This window comes from Eumetopias jubatus, unplaced genomic scaffold (assembly GCF_037043125.1).
Source record: "Eumetopias jubatus isolate StellerSeaLion01/CBP00866 unplaced genomic scaffold, mEumJub1_p1.0 scaffold_5, whole genome shotgun sequence".
In the NCBI taxonomy this organism is placed as follows: Eukaryota; Metazoa; Chordata; class Mammalia; order Carnivora; family Otariidae; genus Eumetopias; species Eumetopias jubatus.
The window spans coordinates 75,220,163-75,232,988 of record NW_028274811.1 but is presented as its reverse complement, the minus strand read 5'-3'; the positions used below and the strand labels follow the sequence as shown (position 1 = coordinate 75,232,988).

Here is a 12,826-nt window from a genome sequence, read left to right as displayed (position 1 = left end):
TTTCCTGTGGTTTTCAGAACAAATTAGGCAAATGCACAAATCTAAACAAATTACTTAGTGTCTAATCAGCAATTTCTAAAAGATGTTTTTGAGTAGCCATCAATTAGAAGTCAGTTTGCCCTATCAGACAGCATGTAACCCTCACGTTTTAAAACATCCATAGTGAATAATGAGCAAAAACAAAATGTAAGTGTACTACTAATGTAGTCAAAGCGTGTACTTTGATTGCTAATAAAACACTTGAGTCTGGGAGTTCCAAATGTAAATCCTGGTTCTACCACTTTCCAAACATCAGGTGCCTTCTGTTGCTTGTCTAACCTCATTTTTCAATTTGTGAAATAAGGACATTTTTAACAGTGCCTGTCTTAGAGTTACTGTAAAAATTAATGCCTGTAAGGAGCTTAGCACGGTGCCTGATACGTGCTGTATGTTAGGAAGTATTGCTGAAATGATTTCAGGTTACCAAAAGAAGGATTCCTGAGGAATCTTTCCTATTTCCAAGGTCACTGATATATTGACCATGATCCTTTCAGTGTCGTTTTTATCTAGACATACAAATGCTTTGCCTGTAGGCTTGCATCCTCTACGTGTTGCTCCTATTAAATAAGTTCTTCCTACAAGATAATGTAGTTTATACTTGTGCTAAATAACTGTGATATTGGTAGCCTTTGGTCTGTTCTTTGGTGCATAGCTGGCTGTTTTTGAGCTTTCTCCAGAATGCTATAGATCTTTACAGGGTACTAACCAGAAGATAATCACTCTTTTAGTCACGTACTCAGCAAATTTTAAGAAAAAAAGAGTTACCTAATTAAAGAACTTACCACGTAAACCTGCTGCCCTAGAAGTTTATCAGCCACTTCCACAAGGTGGAGGGATGAGTTCATTAGGTTCTCAGGAAAAGCACTACCCCGAGGTGTAGGTTTTTTCAAGTCACATTCAATACTCTTGAGTGGCTAAGGCTCACCATCTCCATTGTTCTTCATCTCTCTTCAGAACATCTCCCTAGAGAGCATCAGACCATATCTTAGTTTGACCTTGATTTGCTGTATGAAGGTCTCAACCATCCTATGCAACTGTAGAAGGCTGGGAATGAGGTAAAGTTCAGAATAACCATGACTTACACAGTTGTGTAATAATTGGGAGGCTGGGAATAACTCCAAAATCTACAACACTTGCAGTGAGTGACTAATACTGTTATATTTTAAATGTTTTCATATTATATTTTTATATTATATATACATAATATATATTATAAATAATGACATTAAAATTAGCATTTTTATAACATTTAGAATCAGATTATTGTAGCTTAATTCATAAATAAGAGTATGCCTCATAACAAAATACTTTACTTGGAATATTTGTCACAATATTAACATACTTCCATTAAAAAAAAGTAACCACTTGAAATGACTGAATCAAAAAAAAAAAATGCTTACTCTAACTGCTATTGATAGGGTGGGGGGCAGTACTTTTTCCTTGAGCTCAACAGTACTGAGGTACCTAGAGAGGATGAGAAGAATATATTATATTCTCTAACTTGGTTTTCCCCTAGTTTTCATTTTGTGGAAAAATAGGCCCCCTTTCTATACAGTTTTCTGTTTCCTTTAAACAAATTTTGAAAAATATTTCTTCTGTGTCAACAGGATGCATACTAAGTGCAGTACTCTGGTAGTTATTGCATGGGAAGTGAAATGGAAATTACAGTTTACAGTGTGAAATGGATGGGCAGCTTTTATCTTAATGTAAGCATATCCATAAATATAGCCTGAATTGAATTAAGAGTATCCTAATGATGCAATCTTTACAGGAACCTTCATCTAAAATATATGGAGCTAAGAAATTACCGGCTTGTGCTTGAACCTAATCTCAGGTTTAAGTTGTTTATTTACAACCAATAAACATTCTTCCTGGGTTTGTTTTAATCTAATAGTATTAATTTTTTTCATAGTCTAGGTTTTCATTTTATTTTGCTCATCACTGTTGCAAAGATTTAAACATTCCAAAGAACTCATACCCCCAGAAACATGTAGCTTCAGTTGGCCTATGTAAACGTGTGTCTCATCCCCCAGCATGCCCTAGCTTTATACAAGACCTCAACTCTTTTCATTTGAGGAGAGGCTGAAAGACTCAGCTGGAGTTTCAGACACCTTTTTTAGGATCAGTCTGATCACTTTATAGCCACAACTTGTGTGAAGTTTTTTCTTGAACACCCAGCAAAATAAACTCCTGTCCCAGACAGCAGAAGGTGAGTGTGGGGTGGCATAGGGGGATGGTTCCTGTGAGAAAATGCAAGGAGAGGGAGAGGAACCGATAATTAGATAACCTTATGTGAAAGAAAATATTGTTATAAAGGCCACTGGAAAAATTCACTCCAAAAACAAAACATGTTAAACTATTCTTTTCAAAATATATATTATGCTAGATGTCAGCCAGCCACAGTTAAGGTAATCAGTTTTCACAGAACACATATCTAATGACCCAAGGTCTTGGCATCCTTATCTCCAATCTTGTAAATGAACATTCAAATTATCTTACCTTTAAATATCTCTGAGTTTATCCTGAAAATTTAACCTGTCAACTAATAAAACCTCCTCTGGTGAGATCTTTGGCCTCTGTAGTATTTCTTAAAGAATCAATTTTTACTTTTCTTCCAAGACCAAATACCAAGACAGGGCTGCGTAATTGCTTACTTAAAACAGTCAAGATGGCATGGGCTCATTCAGGCCCCCAAATATATATAATATATAATAACAGAAGGTTCAGCTAAACAGGTATACTTTCATTGTGCTTTCTGGTTAAGAGTGTTGATTCTGACTGCCCTGACAAGGATAAAGAGCAGTTCACTAGCAGTTTTATCTGGTGGGGAGGGATATTATTTTAAGAAAGCATTTTTTGTAATATTGTATGAAATGAGATACACATTCTTTTAAACTATAAATTGGGTATTAATCAATTTTCTAATTATCTGTTCCTGTGTTAGATTAGTACTTATTGATGATTTCCTAAATGTAGTGAAATATCAAGGTAAAAATGTCTGAGATAAAGTTATCTTATGTTACCTGTGTCTTTTGAATTTAATTTGTCTGAAGTTGCCTTTCTAAATGACCTTCTCATAAATACCTTGATTCAAACATCTCATTGGTCCTTTCCCAGTTGAAAGTTAACAAAGTTGATGCTAACCAGCCGTTCATTCTTCCTACTGGTCTCTTCAGCTTTGTTTAGCTGACACTAAACAGTCATTAGTCATTACCTCTGCAAAGTCAGTTTCTTCCTGGCCTTGCCCTTCTTCACCCTCCGACATACCCCTAGAAACAGTCTTGCTCACAGCCCTGACCCTCTTTTGCCAATCCAACTCTTAGGCCCTTCTAGCTCCCTTCACCTATCTCCCATTGAATTCTGGAAGGAGCTGCTATCAGTCATTTCCCATTGTTTTTGTAAAGGATATACTCTCTCTACTTAACTACATGACTTTAATTCTTTTTCATTGTATTTACTTTATCTCAAATTGTAAATTTTTAAAAATTAAAACATTAGCAAGTAAGTGAAGAAATAGTTTCAGAGACGATAATCTTCCTAAATTTCAATCTGTTTTCTCCATCCCTTAGTCACTTGGTTCCTAGAGACAAGTAGCCATGACTTGGCTCAGGCTCAGTTACTGCAGGCCTCTTCTGTGAGGAGTCTGCATGCCTGCACGCCTGGAATTTCACCCTCTTCACTACAGCCTCACCTATAGGCCCATTCTGGTTTACCTATTCCAGCCTCCTCCTCCGGGACAGAGCAGATCATGAAGTGGGGAGGCAAGGAGAAAAGTGGAGGTTCTTTCCTGTTTTTAACTAAAGATGATTCTTTGATGTATTTATTATGTGTTTTAACATGCTGGATGTTATTTCAATTGGTGACCCCCACTTCCTTACCCTTTTTATGCCTGTAATGAGCCACTTAATAACAAAAATGTTACTGGAATGATAGGAATGAATTTTCTTTTCCTTGCCAGCAAAATTATTGTTTCCATAGATTTTTTGTTGCATTGTGCATGAAATGGTGCAAAATATACCACCTTGATTTCTTACATTCTCAGAGTTCTGTACTCCCTGGAAGCTTAGTAAGTGTGCTGTTGCCCTGAGCCTTCCTCTTTTACCATTGGGTAATAAGTTTTGAATACTAAATATGTCAGTTGGATGCCATTTCTCACACTTCTGGGTAGTACTCTAACAGGATGTGTGAAGACAACATTTTGGTTTTCACTGTAGTCATCTACCCTTGTTTTAATACTTGAATTTTTCTTTTGGCATAGGCCTACAGATGGTTGAGGTTGACCGTGAAATCTAGCATGTGAACCATAGAATCTGTATGAAATAGACATACTGCATAGGGGTTTCTTAAGCTTTTCCATCTCCTTCAGGTACTTTCTGCATTATAGAGAATAGTGAGAAACCACTGAGTTGGTTTTTTATGTCTTACATCAGAACTCTAGGGTGAGAAGTCTTTATGGGTGGACAAGGGGAAGAAATGTTTAGCAGAGGATTTGGGAAATTTCTGCTGAAGCTTTGGACCTGATCCGAAAGAAGAAACTACTACCCAACTGGAATGTTGTACAGTCCCCTTTCTAGAATTCTGTTTTCATTTCTTAAAATATAACTCAGTAAAGATCATGATATTTTTATAGAATTATCTTTGCAAAGCTGTTTTGGGGTTCTCTAAGCAGACTCTTATAGTTTGCCTTCTTTAGAAAAATCTTGGGGAAGTTTAAGATTAATTTTCTTAACAAACTCTGAGTTAGCATTAGTGATGAGTATCTTTGGATTCACCCTATAATTTGTGTCTCTCATATTCTTGAAAAGATATGAGGTTTACTGTGGAATTAGAAGTGATCTATTTAAAGACCAGTCCAGCTTTTAGGAAACAAGTGTATGACTTTGTAAAAGGCTAGAAAATGTTTGATAATATTTGTGGTCATTTGTAATATAGCCACAGAATCATAGATGTTAGATCTGAAAGAAAACATCCTACTCAGCCCCCAAATTTTCTAGATGAGAACTCTGAGCCCAGAGATGAGTGACTTCTTCAAAGTTACACAGGTAACAAAAATCAAATTCTAGATCTCACTAATATAAAATTCAGTGTTCCACCACACAAAACAACCAAAATATTTTTATGTACTGCTAGAATTAAATTTATGCCCATAAAAAGTCCATTTATTTTATTTTTTAATGTATTTTTTTAAGATTTTATTTATCAGAGAGAAAGAGAGAGAGACAGAGGCAGGCAGAGGGAGAAACAGGCTCCTTGCTGAGCAAGGAGCCCGATTTGGGACTCGATCGGAGGACCCTGGGATCATGACCTGAGCCAAAGGCAGACGCTTAACCGACTGAGCCACCCAGGCGTCCCAAAAAGTCCATTTATTGATTGAAATCTGAGCATCAACCAATTTTTATATTATCAGTCTCATTCCTTTGAGAATTCCTGTTTCTCTAATGGGAACCTTAAATATCTTGGTTTCCAATTTAGTATCACACTGAAAGTACTTGCATTCATTTATATATTGTGTCCAATCACTGTATAATAATAGGCTTTTTGTCTACAAACCATCTAGTTTCTCTTTTAAATTATAAACTCATGAATGGCAGTTTCTCTTTTAAATTATAAACTCATGAATGGCAAGGATACTGATGATCTCTTATTTGGCTCAGCCCATGTAAAGTACACATCGGGTGTCTTAACATAAAGTGCTACTTCTTTCAAGTTCTTTTTTTTTTTGATAGTATCTTTGCACAGTGGGGCAGCCCCATGTCTCTGTTGTGTATAACATATACTCCCTGTGGGCATTTACTAAGTAATAGTCATGATTAGAATTATTATTACAGCCCCATTTCTTCTGTTTCCTTTTATTAAGCCCACCCTTCTACCAACTAGCTGAAGAAGCCTATCATATGCAAAACATTTTACTTTTATATTGTCTTTAAAGAACTGTTTTCAGTTAATCATATAATACAACATAATTATGGAATCCGAAAATTGGAAAGAACATTGGAGAGCACTCTCTTGTGCCTACTCTGGAAAAATATTTTAAGTAAAAGTAGAGTAGTCTTCAACAAGTCTTCAATAACTAACATAGATCACAGCCATTAAGATCTGTTCTTTTATATCTGGTATAAATCCTAATTACTACAATGGAATCCCATGACTTATATTTATGTCTCCTATGGAAAAACTATTTATCTTGTTGTGAGTGGTATGGGAAATAGAGAAATCTATTAAAATCTGTTGATATTTTAGTAACTATATTCTTTTGAAAAATATATTTTTGCTTCTCCTGAAAATTTTAATAGAAAGAGTTACCATGAACTGAAAGGAAGTGAGTGATATCAGATTTCACTAAACTCAATCCTGAGAATGGTTGCCTTGAAGGATTAATAGGAAAACCAACATTCCCAGGCAAGCCAAAAGACAGTGCACAAAGTTTTACTTGCCACTACCCATCAGAAGTTACTATAACTTGGGTGAGGGGGAAGAAATTTAAACTTGGTTCCCAAAGAGATGCTCCTGAATTCAAGGAGAAAATATAATCTGAGGGGCGCCTGGGTGGCTCAGTCATTGGACATCTGCCTTCGGCTCAGGTCATGGTCCCAGGGTCCTGGGATCGAGCCCCGCATCGGGCTCGCTGCTCGGTGGGAGGCCTGCTTCTCCCTCTCACATTCCCCCTGCTTGTGTTCCCTCTCTTGCTGTGTCTCTCTCTGTCAAATAAATAAAATCTTTAAAAAATAAATAAATAAATAAATCTTTAAATATATATAATCTGGTCCCTGACGATATCCATAAATCTTTTTTTAATTTTTATTATGTTAATCACCATACATTACATCATTAGTTTTTGTGTAGTGTTCCATGATTCATTGTTTGTGTATAACACCCAGTGCTCCATGCAGAACGTGCCCTCTTTAATACCCATCACCAGGCTAACCCATCCTCCCAACCCCCTCCCCTCTAGAACCTTCAGTTTGTTTCTCAGAGTCCATAGTCTGTCATGATTCATCTCCCCCTCTGATTCCCCCCCCTTCATCCTTCCCCTCTGATATCTTCTTCTTCTTTTTTTAACATATAATGTATTATTTGTTTCAGAGGTACAGATCTGTGATTCAACAGTCTTAAACACTTCACAGCACTCACCATAGCACATACCCTCCCCCATGTCTGTCACCCAGCCACCCCATCCCTCCCACCCCCCACCACTCCAGCAACCCTCAGTTTGTTTCCTGAGATTAAGAATTCCTCATATCAGTGAGGTCATATGATACATGTCTTTCTCTGATTGACTTACTTCGCTTAGCATAACCCATAATCTTTATAGCACTTCTTTACCAAAGAAGAATTTAGATTGTACTAATTCTTAACTGGAAATTCCTTTGTTACTAAAGTAATTTCTTGAGAAATAACCTTCTTGATTTTATACTGGGCACAGCGCATTTGAAGGTAGAGGACCAAAAGAAATACCCAAGTCAGAAAGCTGTACACCATTCAGGCAAAATCTGGTTGGAGAGGAAAGCTGGTCCCATGATTAGCGAGCTTCCCCAGCTAGCCTGTAGGTGGGTGTGTTTAACAGAAGGAAGCAATGGGAACCCGCCTGTCAGCCAGCCTTTAGAGCTAATTAGCTCAGCATACAACAAAGATAAGTGAGCCTGGGAGGAGGGCCCCCTGAGGGGTCTTTAGATTCTGGGAAATGTCTGATTGGCAGATGTTAAAAGGGATTCTTTGGTAATCCTGTGCATCAATGAGCTGCACAAATTCAGTCCAGGACTGCAAGAATTCAGGCATGAGGACACTGTGCAGTAGGCTCACACAGGCAGACCCAAGATGGACAGAACCTTGGAATCCCTGAGACACATCATTGCCCAAGTCTTGCCTCACAGAGACCCGGCTCTCGTCTTCAAAGACTGTAAGTACTGAAGGGGAAAAAGTTTTCTGAAAATAGTCCTAAACGTCTAGTCACATCCTATTTAAGTGTGATTTCTCCTAAATCTCTGTAGTCGTGTGCTGTGGTCTAAGTGATACTTAACTTGTTCCTGACTTCAGTCAGGAGAATGTTTTCATTTCACCTACGGGTATTAGTCGCTGGGTTATTTTGTCAGTGATACATCTTACTAACTGTTTGGAAGTCTTTCCTAAAATACAAGACTGCCCTAAGACTTAATGAACCTCTTCCAGATGCTTTTTTAAATAAAGCAAGGCTGATTGCTACTGAAATTAAAACTAAAAATAACTTAGATATGATAATAAATATTCTGTATTTGTTAACCTGTTTAATCCTCAATAACATATATTAACTGTGTTAAATCAAGTATTGTGTCTGAAAATTTTTGTTGCAAGCAAACAACAAATCACCAGTGAGCTCTTAAATTTTGGTAACAAATTATAACATTTTAGTTAAAAGGCCAATAAAATTAGAGTCTTCCCACCTCTGCAACATAAAAAAAACCCAAACAGCTATGGCAAATTTATTTCAAAATCCCTTTTTTTAATGATTATGAAAAATAATTCAATCAAGCTCTCCAATCCTAGCAATACTATTAAACCATTTGTCATGTAACTTAGTTTCTGGAACCAATTTGATTTCCTGCTGCTGCAAAACAGACTATCTTCATGTTGTATCTTATCTACAGTGAGTTTCATATTACAAAGGGCTTCTGAAATAGAATTTTGCTATGGAACTGCCCAAAAGGTAAAATGCATATGGAATTTTTTTTTTCTTCAATAAGTAACAGCTTTCTTTGTGAATCTTGTTATGTTTGTCTCCATCAAAACATCAATGCTTGGATTTTTGCTCTCTGATTGCTGAATAATGTTAGTTTCCAGATGTCCTTTTAGTTTATATTTCTCATATGTGTGATAAAGAAAAATATGTTAGGCCATTTTATTCTATAAAATTTTCTTCTTAGAAATTAAATTGTTACCAATGTGCCCTTCAATGGCATATTAAAGCACTTTATTTCCTTCCTTTCTTCCTATCTTCCTTTCTTCTTTCTTTTTAGATATTGTCTTCCAAGCATATGTCAATATCTATGCTAGACAAATAAAAATCACTCCTCCCCCAAACTAGCCTGGAGTCTATTCAGGTTTAGTGTGTTTCTTTCAGTGAAAAGGAAGAAAAGAATGTCTTTCTCCTACAATAGCACTGAATTCACTAGTGAAGGGTAAAAGGGCTCTTGACCTGCTCAAACCTTTGGATAAATTGTATAGAACCAGGGGTCTTATGCTGTGGGTTTGGGGAGTAGAAGCTGTAAAAAGAAATAAAGGAGCAATTTTTCACTGAGTTTCTTGTGAATTTAAGAAGTTTAATCAGAAATTATATGGTCCACTTTTTAAGCTTAACTAAACCCCAGCAATTGTTTACAGTTTAGGAGAGAGAATAAAATAGAAAAGGGATTAAAATAAAACATACATTATGTTCTGTCATCCAGACCTTTGCAGGAACTCTTTTATATGGAAAGATAAGGAAGTGTCCTATTTCATATATTTCATTCATTAACATAGAACCTAAATTTGATCAGATAGCATTGCGTGCTTACCCTGGAATGGGCTGTACTCTGCAACTGCTTACATGGCTTAATAGGTGTAGGTATTAAACAGCTGATCCTCTCCACTCAGGTATTTCTAATCTGAAAAATGACTAAATGAAAGTAAGCCAAATGGCAAATTTCTGTACCAGCACTTCTTATAACATTGAAACATCCAACCACTCACCATCCTCATGGAATAAATGGGAACAGCCTTACTCACTTTCTGGGGGAGAACATCAGAAGTCTGCCTGGGGGTTATGCCATGCCTTGGCAGCCTGTCGTGCATGTGCCAGAGTTTAGCACACAGACTCATTTTCTTTGGCACACCCATAAGCTGCTGCCACCACACTCATCTTTTACACAGCTTGTAAAAAGCTGCCATCAGCCCTGAACAGCAGGTTCTGAGCAGCCTCCTCTCCTCCTAGTTACTTGTGGCCCCTTTTCCCCCACCCCAATCCAGTCTCCCTGCCAGGAGGACAGAGCTAAGCACTTGAGTACATCACTGCCAAATCCTTAAGAAAAATTGCTACCTTGCTTTCCTGCAAGTTGAAAAGCCAATCCAAGAATTTTTAAAACCCAGGACAGTTGAACAAAGAGCATTAACACACACTCTCTCTCTCTCAATCTCTTTCTCTCTCTCTCTCAAAATGCTTTTCTTAATTTCTATAAATGCAAGGGCAGGTTTTTTTCTCTCTCATTCTTTGGAAACACATGATACAAGGGATGTAAATGATCATTTGATTAACTTTTTTTGCCTTCAATGGCTTTTGACTTATTTAAAAACAAGGAATTGTAAATTGAATTTTCTCTTCAAGTTGGTCAAGAAAAGCACCCAGAGAGTTTTCTAGTCTGAGACCGATACACATGGGGATAGTTACATTCATTTAAGGAGATATTATTTGGATGCTTTTCTCCACCAAGGAGGCCCTCCAAGTGGCATTTTGCAATGCAATCTCTCATTTGTTTTAGACAAGGTGTTCATCTGGCAGTAGTTGCGCTTTGTTTTTTATTTTCTTTCCTGGAAGGAATTGAATTCTATAACAATTTTTTGCTTTTTTCCAGAACTATTTCACATTTCAAATGAAAAATAATGGAAAGGCATTTTAAATAAGGTGGGCTCTCAATTTGAAATTTGCTCATCTAAACTGACACTGGACTGTTTTTCTCCACTGCCTAAATGTCTCAAATTTGTAACAAGTAGCTCTAGGAGTCTCCAAACCACCAGACAGAATCTCTTTGCAGGGAAATTAAGGCATAGCTCCATGTTGCCTTCCATTCCGGGCTTTGTTCAACATCCAGTTTCTTTTCATTTGTCATGTGTCACAACCAAAGATGAGCTATCCTAAAAGCAGCCCTTGTCAGCTCTTTTGGGTGAAAGTGTGTGTGTGAGCTTACTATTTGTTTGCCACTGCTTGACAGTTCCTCATGTGCTTTTTCAAAGGAAATTCCTGTGATTTCAAGATGGCTGCACTTTCAGATTCTACTCTGAGAGTTAACTCTTCACATAACAAGAGTATAATATGCTTATCTGCCATCTTTGGGCTTGCTCTTTATCCATTCATAGTAATACTAGCATATCAACTCCTCACCATGCGATGACAGGCACTATGCTAGGAACATTTATTCACAACAAACCAGTAATGTAAGTACTACTGTTATTTGTAGGTGAGGGAACTGAGTCTCCTGGAAGTTAAAGTAGCTTGCCCAAGGTCACACTGTTAAAGAGTGATAGAGCCAGAATTCAAATGCTATATTCCAACTCCTCATCTTTAGCCTCTACAAGACATTGCCTCTCAGAAGTGTTACATTACCTTGTCATTTGTGCTGTCATGGAAAAATGGGGGGTAAAGGAGTGGGCATTGAAATGAACTCTTCTGGGAATATGGAGAGAACCCATTAAATAGGCACATCTGAACAGGAATGTGACAGGAGAGTCGGAGGGGAAGGGCATTTTTGAGGAGAAAAGAGCTTGTCCAAAGACCTATCAGGCAATACAAAAACACTGCATTGGGGAAGGTGGAGACAAGGCTGTAAAGGCAGGTGGAATCACGCAGAAGTGCAGGCAACAGGGAGCCATTGGCGTTAACAGTGATGCTAGATTATATCTGCAAGTTTATGGCGTTATGTTGCGTTGGGAAAAATATTATATTGACATGTGTTGAAGGTACATTCCCGATACTAAGTTAGGAAGAATTGCAGCTTTTTCAACAGCAGAAATCCTCTTGCCCTCCTGCCCATTCACACAAGATGCAAAATTTGCAAATGTAAACATGGCTGTAGTGAGAAATCAGTTTGACTAACTGAAAGCCAAAATCAAGGCAAACTTTCCTAAAACAGATTGTTAAAAAATATGATCTTCATTGTCACTGAAGCCTTGAGAATCTGTTGGTTTCCAGCATTGACTGATAAAGTGATGTTAGATTTCATTAATATGTTTGCCCAAATTTCATAATGAAAAAGTGAGAAGAAACCGTTACTAAACATTTCACAATTAGAAGCAAATTTCTCACATATTTGAGGTGCATTAATTTCCATTTAGGAAAGATTTTTCTGCATGAAAGTTTTTATTTATATCAGATAGGTGACTACTTCAAAAAGTACATTTTTACCCTTTGAAAAAACTGGACCAGACTATAGAGCTATTAAAAACATCTTAGTAATCATGAATCTGGCTGTATGCAACCCAAGAGAGCAAAAATCCTCAAGAGTAAAGTATTTTCTCTGTCCCATGCTTTTTAGTGTAGTTATCTGAAATCTATAAATTTGATGATACATTTATGGTTTTTGCATTTCACAGAAAGGAATGGAGTAGGATGTAAGGGATGAAGGTACTTGTGCAGTAAAATCTCTTCACATATTGCATTGCATTCCACCACATAAAGTGTGCCTAAAAATATATGGTTAAGGAAAAATAAAACAAACCCTCCACTGCTCACTAGCTTATTTTGGATTAACAACTGCATCTTAATTACAATAATTTGAATTCTGATCATTTTAGCATCTAAACTGTGAACTGAAGCCTATTCAAATGCTAGTTTTACTTTATTACAGGATACAATTAGTTTTATTTTAATTATACTAAGAGACAAATGCAGATTTCAGTTCAGCTATTAGTGGCATAAGCACTGTTCTCTAATCCTTTTTTCAGTATATATACATTTGATAGATTTAAATACTGAAAGTCTCAGCCCCAGAGGAAAATTTTTCAAAATGGAAAAAAAAAAATAAGTGGCCTCTTGATCACTTAATGGCCATCTGTCCTGATACAT

At 36.9% G+C, this 12,826-nt stretch overlaps 1 protein-coding gene across 1 annotated transcript in view; it reads left to right on the top strand.

Moving 5' to 3' along the window:
• Positions 1–7,504: 7,504 nt before the first annotated feature.
• Positions 7,505–12,826, top strand: part of LIX1 (limb and CNS expressed 1) — a 49,668-nt gene continuing 44,346 nt past the window's right edge. Inside the window, exon 1 of the mRNA XM_028092039.2 lies at positions 7,505–7,936. Coding sequence (XP_027947840.1) covers positions 7,855–7,936 — 82 coding nt within the window. The 5' untranslated portion in view covers positions 7,505–7,854. The remainder of the gene's footprint in view (positions 7,937–12,826) is intronic.